The sequence below is a fragment of the Podarcis raffonei genome, chromosome 7 (assembly GCF_027172205.1).
Source record: "Podarcis raffonei isolate rPodRaf1 chromosome 7, rPodRaf1.pri, whole genome shotgun sequence".
Classification (NCBI taxonomy): Eukaryota; Metazoa; Chordata; class Lepidosauria; order Squamata; family Lacertidae; genus Podarcis; species Podarcis raffonei.
This window is the reverse complement of record NC_070608.1, coordinates 77,315,512-77,328,686: the sequence shown is the minus strand read 5'-3', so window position 1 is coordinate 77,328,686 and position 13,175 is coordinate 77,315,512. Positions and strand designations below refer to the sequence as shown.

Below are 13,175 nucleotides of genomic sequence, written 5' to 3'. Positions count from 1 at the left end.
CTATTCAGAGCCCTTGGGAATTTGAATGCTGATTGCTTGCAGGGAGGAAGCAGGAAGAGAGAGAATCTTCTTGTCTGTAAATAAGGATAGCTAACCTTGATTCATTGTTCTAAATGCTGGGACTCTCAGAATAAATGCTGCCTTTGCCACCTAAGTGTCGGCACACTCAAACACACATAAACATCCTGCTTCTGTTGCTTCTAACCACCGGAGGAGCAAATTTCTCCCACACAGAGCAATCTAGCTTCCAGACATGGTTAGTCACATAATTCATATATTTAATAAGAAATCAATATCTTCTAATATTTAAGGGATGAAGACAGTGAAATTCTGGTATACATAATAATTTATCTCCCACCAAACTTTTTAAACATTATAGTTCTTTTTTAATATGATGATGATTTTTAAATATGATTTGTAATTAAATTTTCTGTTTTACAATTTCAGATAAACATATTTAAGATACCAATGACCTCCCTCCTTCTCTTTCCATGGCTCATTTTACATATCTCTTCCTATTTTACAAAAACTATACCAATCAGTTTTCCATTATTACATCCACCAGGACTTATTTACACCATTGAATTTATCTTAACGCTGCCAGCGTTTTCAAAAACATTGGAGTTCATATGTCTGTTCTGATCATAGAATCATCGAATCATAGAGTTGGAAGAGACCACAAGGGCCATCGAGTCCAACCCCCTGCCAAGCAGGAAACACAATCAGAGCACTCCTGACATATGGTTGTCAAGCCTCTGCTTAAAGACCTCCAAAGAAGGAGACTCCACCACACTCCTTGGCAGCAAATTCCACTGTCGAACAGCTCTTACTGTCAGGAAGTTCTTCCTAATGTTTAGGTGGAATCTTCTTTCTTGTAGTTTGGATCCATTGCTCCATGTCTGCTTCTCTGGAGCAGCAGAAAACAACCTTTGATCGTTTTATTGTAGTGTGGGCCACCCATTTGCAGGGCGTGGTAAGCCAGAGTATGGTTTATTGTGGCTGTGCAAACCTGATGGCTCCTGGAGAAGAGCTCTCCTTCTCTATGGGCTTTTTTTGTTTGTTAGCATGGCAGCTAAGCCAAGGTTTGACTTGTTGTTGTTGTTTAGTCATTTAGTCGTGTCTGACTCTTCGTGACCCCATGGACCAGAACACGCCAGGCACTTCTGTCTTCCACTGCCTCCCGCAGTTTGTTCAAACTCATGTTGGTAGCTTCGAGAACACTATCCAACCATCTCGTCCTCTTTCGTCCCCTTCTCCTTGTGCCCTCCATCTTTCCCAACATCAGGGTCTTTTCCAGGGAGTCTTCTCTTCTCATGAGGTGGCCAAAGTATTGGAGCCTCAGCTTCACAATCTGTCCTTCTAGTGAGCACTCATGGCTGATTTCCTTAAGAATAGAGAGGTTTGATCTTCTTGCAGTCCATGGGACTCTCAAGAGTCTCCTCCAGCACCATAATTCAAATTCAAAAGGTTTGACTTAGCAGTATCCAAACCCAGGAACCCTGTAACCACAGGACAAACCTTGGCTATAGAACATGGTTAAGGAGGAGAGACTTTGACCACCATCCCAGGTTCAAATGGTATCTCTTGCCTTAGCTTACCATGCTGTGCTAAACCTAAGAAGCAAAGCAGCTGTACCTCCATGGGACCCTTGGCTTAGTGCGACATGCAGACATGTCCAACAGGCGCAATTCAAGCACATTCAACCCCTTTTAGGAGATGGGAGGGAGGGCAGCTCCCTTGACTGCACTTGAGTGCAAACCAGCATTTTTGTTAAAGAGGAACGTGGGTGGCGCTGTGGTCTAAACTACTGAGCCTCTTGGGCTTGCTGATCAGAAGGTCGGCGGTTGGAATCCCTGCCACGGGGTGAGCTCCTGTTGCTCTGTCCCAACCAAGCAGTTCGAAAGCACACCAGCGCAAGTAGATCAATAGGTACTGCTGTGGCGGGAAGGTAAATGGCGTTTCTGTGCGCTCTCGTTTCCATCGCGGTGTCCCGTTACACCAGAGCGGTTTAGTCATGCTGACCTCATGACCCAGAAATACTAATACTAATACTAATACTACTACTAATAATAATAATTTATTATTTGTACCCCGCCCATCTGGTTGGATTTCCCCAGCCATTCTGGGTGGCTTCCAACAAAAATTAAAAATACATTAAAATGTCACACATTAAAAACTTCCCTGAACAGGGATGCCTTCAGATGTCTTCTAAATGTTAGGTAGTTGTTTATCTCTTTGACATCTGATGGGAGGGCGTTCCATAGGGCGGGCGCCACTACCGGGAAGACCCTCTGCCTGGTTCCCTGTAGCTTAGCTTCTCGCAATGAGGGAACCGCCAGAAGGCCCTCGGCGCTGGACCTCAGTGTCCGGGCAGAACAATGGGTTTGGAGACGCTCCTTCAGAAAGCTGTCTGCAGACAAACGCCGACTCCCTTGGCCTGAACGCGAGACGGGCACCGTAACCCTAAAGTCGCCTTTGACTGAACTGTCCAGGGCTCCTTTATCTTTTCCCTTTTGTTAAAGGTACCCCAGAACAAGGACAGGGAAATAGGGACTGCCCCTAGTAAATAGCGGCAGATATGGATATCTCCTTCACTGTGACATCTTCACTGTAAAATGCGGTCTTGACTATGCTACCACTCAGTGGATTTGTAACTGGCTGACTGACCGAACCCAAAGGGTGCTCATCAATGGTTCCTCTTCATCCTGGAGAAGAGTGACTAGTGGGGTGCCACAGGGTTCTGTCTTGGGCCCGGTCTTATTCAACATCTTTATCAACGACTTGGATGATGGACTCAAGGGCATCCTGATCAAATTTGCAGATGACACCAAACTGGGAGGGGTGGCTAACACCCCAGAGGACAGGATCACACTTCAAAACGACCTTGACAGATTAGAGAACTGGGCCAAAACAAACAAGATGAATTTTAACAGGGAGAAATGTAAAGTATTGCACTTGGGCAAAAAAAATGAGAGGCACAAATACAAGATGGGTGACACCTGGCTTGAGAGCACTACATGTGAAAAGGATCTAGGAGTCTTGGTTGACCACAAACTTGACATGAGCCAACAGTGTGATGCGGCAGCTAAAAAAGCCAATGCAATTCTGGGCTGCATCAATAGGAGTATAGCATCTAGATCAAGGGAAGTAATAGTGCCACTGTATTCTGCTCTGGTCAGACCTCACCTGGAGTACTGTGTCCAGTTCTGGGCACCACAGTTCAAGAAGGACATTGACAAACTGGAACGTGTCCAGAGGAGGGCAACCAAAATGGTCAAAGGCCTGGAAACGATGCCTTATGAGGAACGGCTAAGGGAGCTGGGCATGTTTAGCCTGGAGAAGAGGAGGTTAAGGGGTGATATGATAGCCATGTTCAAATATATAAAAGGATGTCACATAGAGGAGGGAGAAAGGTTGTTTTCTGCTGCTCCAGAGAAGCGGACACGGAGCAATGGATCCAAACTACAAGAAAGAAGATTCCACCTAAACATTAGGAAGAACTTCCTGACAGTAAGAGCTGTTCGACAGTGGAATTTGCTGCCAAGGAGTGTGGTGGAGTCTCCTTCTTTGGAGGTCTTTAAGCAGAGGCTTGACAACCATATGTCAGGAGTGCTCTGATGGTGTTTCCTGCTTGGCAGGGGGTTGGACTCGATGGCCCTTGTGGTCTCTTCCAACTCTATGATTCTATGATTCTATGATTCTATGATTCTATGATCTTCTTTTCTGCTTCCTTCTGCTGCTTGGCTAATAGATGCACATTGCTTTTTGGTGTCAACGCTTGGTGCTTTCTGTGAGCCCACCTCTCAATTTAGCACATTGCTACGTAAAAGCTTTTTGGATAATTTCCAGACACCTGCTAAATGAAGAAAAGAGGGTTCAGGCAACCTCCATTTTCCATCTGCAGTGGCAGGTCCCTGCCGTATGTCCACAGGAAAGCTTGCAGAGTAGTTGCTTGGCATTGCTTTGCTTTTGTACCGAATGTGTCTTGGAGCCCAGCTGATTTGCATTGCCACACATTATCAGTTCAGTCCTATTAGTGGCATGCTTCTTAACAAATACAGTGGTACCTCGGGTTAAGTACTTAACTCATTCTGGAGGTCCGTTCTTAACCTGAAACTGTTCTTAACCTGAAGCACCACTTTAGCTAATGGGGCCTCCTGCTGTTGCCCGCGCATGATTCCTGTTCTCATCCTGAGGTAGAGTTCTTAACCCGAGGTACTATTTCTGGGTTAGCGGAGTCTGTAACCTGAAGTGTATGTAACCTGAGGTACCACTGTATTGCAGAGGGTTAACCAGTACAGTGGTACCTTGGGTTACATACGCTTCAGGTTACAGACGCTTCAGGTTACAGACTCCGCTAACGCAGAAATAATACCTCGTGTTAAGAACTTTGCTTCAGGATGAGAACAGAAATCGTGCTCCGGCGGCACGGCGGCAGCAGGAGGCCCTATTAGCTAAAGTGGTGCTTCAGGTTAAGAACAGTTTCAGGTTAAGAACGAACCTCCAGAACAAATTAAGTACTTAACCTGAGGTACCACTGTATTTATTTCACTGGGTTCATCTGACTGGCCATGGAGTTGTGCACCCTTTGCCAGTTTTAACTACTGTTCTCATAGAATTTGCTTAAAGCTGCAGGGGGAAAGTGGCTTTGTGTACGCAGGTTAATTTGGTCTTCATTTGCATTTCTCCTGCCCTGCATTTTCTGCAGATGCAGCCTGGAGCCAAGTTGCCCGTTTTGTTGCTCAGTAAACCAAATACAAAGAGTGGCCCATTAAGGGGCAAATGAAGTTCTGCATCATTATTAGAAAGCTGATGTTCTATAAAAGACACACAGATCCATTTCCTCTTGCTTCTCATTCCTCCTGACATCTAAACAAAGGGGGGAGGAAAGCAGTTGGGTAGTAAGGGGGTTTTCCCTCCCTCCTGGATGTGGGATAAAGAGGAAAAGCACAGATTAGTATTGGGATGGAGAAGGGAGGCACTAGAAGGGGATATGTGCAAAGGCCCTTTGCAAATAAATAGTTGGATCCCCCCCTGGGATTTCTACTACTGCATCTGTCAAAGATGAGGAGGCAAGCTGTGGTTTTCCTTCAGCTCCTTCATCCGCATGGATCATGGCTTTGGATCATGGCTACTGAGAGCCCCACACAGTGCTCTAGGAAGCTGGTGGGTTTAAAAAAAAGATAACTTAGGGCAACGATGGCGAACTTTTTAGAGATCCGAATACCCAAACTCCAACCCAAAACCCACTTCTTTATCGCAAAGTGCCAACACGGCAATTTCACCTGCAAATCTCATTTTTTCTGTGTGTTTCACATTTCTTCTTTATGACTGCTGTTGTAATAAATAATCCTTCATGAAAGTTATTGCATTACATTCTTCATTAAGTTATCTTGCTGTTGATCTATAATTTTATGGTAGAACTCAGTGCTTTTTCTCTACATTCAGTTCCTTTCTCTCTTAAGCCCCATAGGTTTGCCACCACTGACTTAGGGGGAAAGGTCTGTAGGTCAGTGGCAGATGTCTTGATCTGCATGCATACGGGAGCAGCATCTCTGGGTAGGGCTAGGTAGACATTCTACCTAAAATCCTGAATTGTCACTGCACATAATACTGAGCTAGATGAGTCAGAGGGCTGCCCCTGTAACAGGTGGCTTCCTATGTTCCTTCCTCATTCTGATCCTGAAGAGCTATTATTAGAAAGAAACAGGACCAGGCAGAACAATATCTGCTGGAGATCTTTGTGACACTCCGTTTGATCTAGGTGTACACATTGGCACGGCAGGTTTGTGTGCCGGACCGTTTGCCCCTGAGCTTCTGCACCTCTTAGCATCTCCAGGTTTTCCCAGTTCTGCATATTCTGTTCTTTGTTCATGAAAGTGCCGGGTGCGTTTTTATATCTGATCAGGTTCACTCTTTGGAGATGGAAGCAAGTTGATCAGCCCTATCTTGTCCTGTCCCCTGCCTTTTTGAAGCTGAACGAATTAATGAGTGCTTTATTGAAAAAGGCACGGAGGGAAAAGTTTAATCCCTCTCTTTGTACCGGATTCAATTTGAGGACCTGCGTGGCTATTATATTTCTGAATGTGGCTTTTAAGACAGCACGGATAACATGTTTGGCCCTCAATCTCTGAACCAGAAATTGGAGGACGTGTTTGAGGCAAACTACCTTTTAAGTCCTCTTCTGCCAGGCAATTGACATATCTAGAAGATGTCCACAATCCCATTTATGTCTGCTAATGTTCCTAAACTCTCTGCTTTAGAGTTTTATGGCCAATTCTCCCGAGTTTGCTTGGTATAAAAGGAGCCGCAGTTAAACTGTGCGAAATATTTCTTTTTAGGTATTCTAACAGCATTTTTTTAAATTATTGCCTGTGTTTAGAATAAACTTTGCAAATACAGGAGAGAGTATATATTTTCCTTCATATTGCATGCATAATGCAATGAGGAAAGTTATCCATTGTGCTTATATGAGGAAGGAACAAGGGACCACTTTGAGAGCTGTGTTTGTACCGAAGAGAGTAGCTGACATTTTTATCCCATGCAAGAAGTTGGCAGCTATTTAAATCTAATTTACCAAATCATGTTGAAATAATTTAGATATAAATCTTTGCTGGGCGTGTGAGCCCTTGAAACAAGTTTAAATTCACTGATGGTTTGTCATTCCCAAACACATTCAGATGGTAAATGAGAAGAATACAATACTTTACAAAAAGAGGGGGGAATGTTCCCTTTAGGGATGCAAATGGATCTCTTTATTCATGCAGGGAATAGTGCCTTCATAAGAAAACTTGTCTTGTCAGGGCAAGCAAGCCTTTCTTAATTCTCACAATAATATACTAATCTTTAAATTCAAGTGTGACATTGCTTCCCCGGCACCCAAATCCAATCTTGTAAATGTCTTCTCTTCAGCCATGAAAGCAGATAAATCACTTCCAAGAATCAAGAGCAGTAAAACAGAAAAAGAAAAAAGGAGAGCTTTTACAAAGCCTTGAACTCACTTTAATCCTTCATAGCTGTGTACATTTTCACCGTAATAAAATAGTTGCCATTTCAAAAGAAGGTTTTAATTAGAAAACGATGTGCTCGACTCGCACATCTCCATTTTCAAAAGCAAGGTCACCTTTAAGGTCTCGAGTTGCCCGTCCCAGTAAGAAGAAAAAAAGTACGCTAACTTCACTGGAATTGCGAGATAATGATGGCCGTGGCAGAGAAGGGAAAGCCAGCTGGATGGGCGGGTTATAAATAATAAATTATGATGATTTATGGATATTCCTTCTGTTAAGTTGTGGGTGAACATATCAGACGACACAGCGATTCTTCAAACAGCTCTTGTTTATTCACAGGCCAGAACAGAACTGAGCTGAAGGGCTTAGTCAGCCTGCTTATATAGAGCTCCAGTACAACGTTACTGTAGCAACTTTCTAAAACTATCCAATCACTGAACGTCACTTTCGACCCTTCATTTGCATAACTATCTACAGTATCCCCCTGCTGGCCCAGGGTGAGAACTTCAGTACATAACACCTTCATTGTGTAAAGTGGCTAAGAACAGGCAAATCTACCGTATTGGCCTGAATATAAACTGCACCTGAATATAAGCCGCACGTTTAAAATTGGTAGGGGGAAGAGAGAAAAATATCTGAATACAGTGGACGCTTGGGTTGCGAACGTGATCCATGCGGGATGCACGTTCGCAACTTGCATCTGCGCACGTGTGGGTTGCAATTTGGCGCTTCTGCGCATGTGCGACCGCCGAAACCTGGAAGTAACCCGTTCTGGTACTTCTGGGTTTCGGCGGTCCGTAACCCGAAAAAATGCAACCTGAAGTGTCTGTAACCCGAGGTATGACTATATAAGCTGCTCCATTCCTTGCTACTCCTGGCTACATGGGTGGGGTGGGCGCCTCTTTGCTGCGCTCCTGGTGCTGTTTGCCCCACGCTTCTGGCTGCATACCATAAGGTTGTGAATATAAGCCACACTTCAACTTTTCACGGTCGGAATTGGGGGGAGGGAGAGTGATGCTTATGTTCAGGCCAATACAGTATATAGGCAGAACTGACTTCTGTGGTTGGGAAGAGCTGTGACCAACAGTAAGAGGAGAAGATCCCTGAGCCCCTCTGCTTGAAACCCTGGAGAGCAGCTGCCAGTCAGTGTAGCAGGCACTACTGAACTAGATATAACAATGGTCTGACTCAGTAAGGCAGCTTCCTGTTATGTACTAAAGTTCTCACCCTGGGCCAGCAGGGGAATACTGTAGATAGTTTTCACTCAGGTCCACATATGCAAATAAGGGATTGAAAGTGACGTTCAGTGATTGGATAGTTACAGAAAGTGGTTACTGTTGCGTTGTAGTGGACCTCTATATAAGCAGGCTGACTGAACCCTTCAGCTCAGTTCTGTTCTGGCCTGTGAATAAACAAGAGCTGTTTGAAGAATCGCTGTGTCATCTGATATGTTCACCCACAACTTAGCACTTCCTATGGTCCTGGTGAATAGAAATTTGGACTGAAATCCCCTCTTAGTCTTCAGGCTCACTGAGTGACCTTGAACTGGCATCTCTCAGACTTCAATTTACTTTAGAGGGGTGGTGTAGTCTTCTAAGAGTGGATAAAAATCAATGATTTTAAAAAAATCGGTTTTTTAAATTTAAATCGGATTTTTTAAAATTTAAATTGGATTTTTAAAATAAAATGCTTTTGGAGGAAAAATCTTTCTAGTTTTCTATTTAAGTTATGCTATAGTCCAAAGGCTATTCATCAGGAAATAAGGATTTAAGTTTTTCATGTGTGCTAAAATTCAGGGTTTTTTTTTAATTGTTTATCCCCATCAGTTAACAAACATGGATACATATGCTATAATGTTATTGTTTTAGTTAAATAAATTGTTTAAATTGTTATTAAGGAAATGATTGTTTTTCTCCTTCCAATAAAGCAGAAAAGTTGCCCAAATATAAACAGTTAACTTATTAAACCTCACAATAATTCCATAATTGTTTGTCAAAATGTATTTCTAATAGTATAACCAAATCAGTAATTTTTGATATAACTGTAAAAACCACACTGAAAATTTATTCTTCCAGAAATGAAACCTTCACCCGGTTGTAAATATTAAGGTTATACCAGCAGGAATGAGTCTTTCTGTTTTTAAAAAAGATTTAAATCAAATCTTACTGGTGATTTAAATCATGATTTAAATCGTGGTTTGAACTGATTTGATTTAAATCCAATCCACCCAGGACTTCCCTGACTTCCTTGGAGGAAGAGGGAGATCCAAATGTAATAAGCAAACTCCACGGGTTGTACCTTGTGCTGCAGGTGCAGAGTTCAAATCGTGCATCTGGATTTCCCCTTCTCCTCCTCTCCCTTGAACGGTCCTCCAGCTCTCTGGAGCAAATGTGCAGAGAGGAGGGGAAAGTTCTGTTGTACACATGGAAATCTGCTGCACTAGCAGAACAGCAATGCTGGACCCGACCCTGTATTTTCACAACACTTTTTTAAAAAAATAGTTTTTATTAGTTTTCCATTAAAAACATCCAATTAATAACAAATCCAATCCAATCATAATCCAAATCAAGAAAAAACAACACCAAATTACATTCCAAATTATTAATTATTAAATTTCAGATGGACTTCCCATGTTCTGGACCTCTGAAGCAATCATCTCACACAGTTATATTTTCTGCTTTCTTCTTCTTGTTCTCATATTTTCAACATTCTGATCTTAAACTCTCAAAGTCCTCAGTCCCTAGTTGATTGATTCTCATCGTGTTAAACAGCCACGTATCCTTTCATCTGCCGAGTACAGTTTGAGATAGATAGCTAGATATCTCCTTATCTCCATATATTTTTTTTCCTTCTGTGTTTTCACAAGACTTATTAATTGCACTGGTGCTTTCCCACTGTTGCTTCATTTATAATCGCCAGGCATTGGGCTCTTTCTAGTGGGATTGGCCAAGGCAGTTTAGTGCACAACTAATTGTTGCTGGCCAAATTTCACTTATTGTGCAAAACAGCCCCAAAATTACACACACAGAGACACAGACACAGACACAGACACAGACACACACACACATGACTGAATTCTGCAGAGAGAGTAAAGTACCATATTTTTTGCTCTATAAGACTCACTTTTTTCCTCCTAAAAAGTAAGGGAAAATGTGTGTGCGTCTTATGGAGTGAATGCAGGCTGTGCAGTTATTCCAGAAGCCAGAACAGCAAGAGGGATTGCTGCTTTCACTGTGCAGCGATCCCTCTTGCTGTACTGACTTCTGAGGTTCAGAATATTTTTTTTCTTGTTTTCCTCCTCCAAAAACTAGGTGCGTCTTGTGGTCTGGTGCGTCTTATAGATCGAAAAATACGGTACCTTAAGAAATCTGAAAATGTTTTTTCTTTGAGTGTGTACTCTTCGATGAGAAGGCACTAAAATCATTCCTAATAGCCCACCCCAAAGTGCAGTGAACATATAATAAAAACCAAGGGGGAAATGAGGGACCATTTCCAAATGCGTTTAGAATTGAGAGTATGGGACGATGTCAAATGTTTAACCTTTTTTTTCTGGTTCTCTTCCCCCAGCTCTGTTTTGTGATGTTCTGGACTCCAAACGTGTCTGAGAGGATTCTGGTTGATATCATTGGAGTGGATTTTGCCTTTGCGGAGCTCTGTGTCATTCCACTTCGTATCTTCTCCTTCTTCCCAGTTCCAGGTACGGAAGAAGGGAAGGGAGGGAGGGAACCATCCATCAGATTATACATTAATCCCGTGCATTTTCATTTCCTTGGTTCAACTAAATTGATTCTAGCACCATAATTTATATCAGTGGAGGCTGGGTGCTTTTTATATATATACGTAGTGCTGGTGGCGCTGTGGTCTAAACCGATCAGAATGTTGGCGGTTCGAATCCCCGCAACGGGGATTGTTTGGTCCCAGCTCCTGCCAACCTAGCAGTTTGAAAGCATGTCAAAGTGCAAGTAGATAATAATAATAATAATATTTATACCCCGCCCATCTGGCTGGGCTTCCCCAGCCACTCTGGGCGGCTTCCAAAAAAATATTAAAATACTGTATTTTACAGTACATTAATACATCAAACATTAAAAGCTTCCCTAAATAGGGCTGCCTTCAGATGTCTTCTAAAAGTCTGGTAGTTGTTCTCTTTGACATCTGGTGGGAGGGCGTTCCACAGGGAGGGCGCCACTACCGAGAAGGCCCTCTGCCTGGTTCCCTGTAACTTGGCTTCTTGCAGTGAGGGAACTGCCAGAAGGCCCTCGGTGCTGGACCTCAGTGTCCGGGTAGAATGATGGGGGTGGAGACGTTCCTTCAGATATACTGGACCAAGGCCGTTTAGGGCTTTAAAGGTCAGCACCAACACTTTGAATTGTGCTCGGAAACGTACTGGGAGCCAATGATAAATAGGTAGCGCTCAGGCGGGAAGGTAAACGGCGTTTCCATGCGCTGCTCTGGTTCGCCAGAAGCAGCTTAGTCATGCTGGCCACATGACCCGGAAAACTGTCTGCTGACAAATGTTGGCTCCCTTGGCTTGTAAAGCGAGTGGAGCGCTGCAACCCCAGAGTCGTTTGCGACTGGACCTAACAGTCTGGTGTACCTTTACCTTCACCTTTAGTGCAATGTCACCAAGAGGCAGCACCAGGGCCTGGTTAATGGAAACAGCAGAGAAAGTGGCAATCCTCTCTGCATTGTTCTGGCCCAGAGGCGTAGCGTGGGGAGTGCTGTGGGGGCCGTGGCCTTGGGTGCAATTTTGAGAAGAGCCTGATATGGTGGCAGCAGCTCTTCTGATCCGGCGGCAGAGGGCAGCTCTTCTCGGCCGCAGCATCTCTGTCATCGGGTCTGGTCTGACCTGGTAGCTTAGAGTGGGTGGCACCTTCCCCCCCCTACACTGAACTGTGGCGCGTAGATGGGTGCCTTCTGCACCCCACACCCCTTTGGGGGGGGCGCCCCCTCCCCAGACTGCATGGGCATATGCTCCGCCGTTGTTCTGGCCACAGGTGGGCAATTGCATCGTTGAATGCATTCTGGTCCTGTATACCTGAAGGAGCGTCTCCACCCCCATTGTTCTGCCCGGACACTGAGATCCAGCGCCGAGGGCCTTCTGGCAGTTCCCTCACTGCGAGAAGGCAAGTTACAGGGAACCAGACAGAGGGCCTTCTCGGTAGTGGCACCCGCCCTGTGGAACACCCTCCCTTCAGATGTGAAGGAAATAAGCAGCTATCCTGTCTTTAAAAAAACATCTTAAGGCAGCCCTGTTTAGGGAAGTTTTTAATATTTAATGCTGTATTGTTTTTAACATTTGATTGGGAGCCGCCCAGAGTGGATTATTATTATTATTATTATTATTATTATTATTATTATTGGGTTTCACGCACGTCAAAATCTAGAGATTTTTGGCTAGAACCTTTCTCATGTTTTTGTTTTCTATGTACAGATATAAAATGAATAGAAGTAAAAACAAAATGTTCAGTTTTTTATCAGCAAGTGAGAGTGCAGTGGTACCTCGGGTTAAGAACTTAATTCGTTCCGGAGGTCTGTTCTTAACCTGAAACCATTCTTAACCTGAGATACCACTTTAGCTAATGGGGCCTCCTGCTGCCGCTGCACAGCCGTCACACAATTTCTGTTCTCATCCTAAAGTAAAGTTCTTAACCTAAGGTACTATTTCTGGGTTACCGGAGTCTGTAACCTGAAGCATTTGTAACCCGAGGTACCACTGCATTCTAATTGTTTTGTCCAGCAGGGCTTTCCCCACCCATTATACTTCTCACAGGCAGGACTGTGATTATTAAGTGGCATCTTTTAATTGCGTACCTGCTGTCCTCATATCTGAAATGTTGGTGGTTTAATTGCATGGAATATCTGCAGCTTTTAATAGCAGCCCATGGGGAGCTTGAATTTCTATCATGCAAACTACGGATATTGTCATGAACTTGTCAGCAAATGAACTCTGAGGGCTGCAGGTGGTAGCATTGAGAGCTTAGGCCAGTGCAATGCATTGGATTGGCTCCGCAACCATGGACCCCACTGGACTGTGGTTCCTGTGCCTTACCCCTTCTAACTGTGTTAGAAAGCCAGGGGAGCGATGGTGCTGTACCTCTGCCACCTCACCAGCTGCTACTGGCCACTGGAGACCAAATGGTTTTTCCAGAGAGAGTCAGAATGCAC

General features: G+C 43.9%; 1 protein-coding gene across 1 annotated transcript in view; it reads left to right on the top strand.

The window, feature by feature from the left end:
- The window catches only part of ANKH (ANKH inorganic pyrophosphate transport regulator), a 126,153-nt gene that overhangs the window by 107,095 nt on the left and 5,883 nt on the right, over positions 1–13,175 (top strand). The window contains exon 9 of the mRNA XM_053397131.1: positions 10,575–10,704. Coding sequence (XP_053253106.1) covers positions 10,575–10,704 — 130 coding nt within the window. The remainder of the gene's footprint in view (positions 1–10,574; positions 10,705–13,175) is intronic.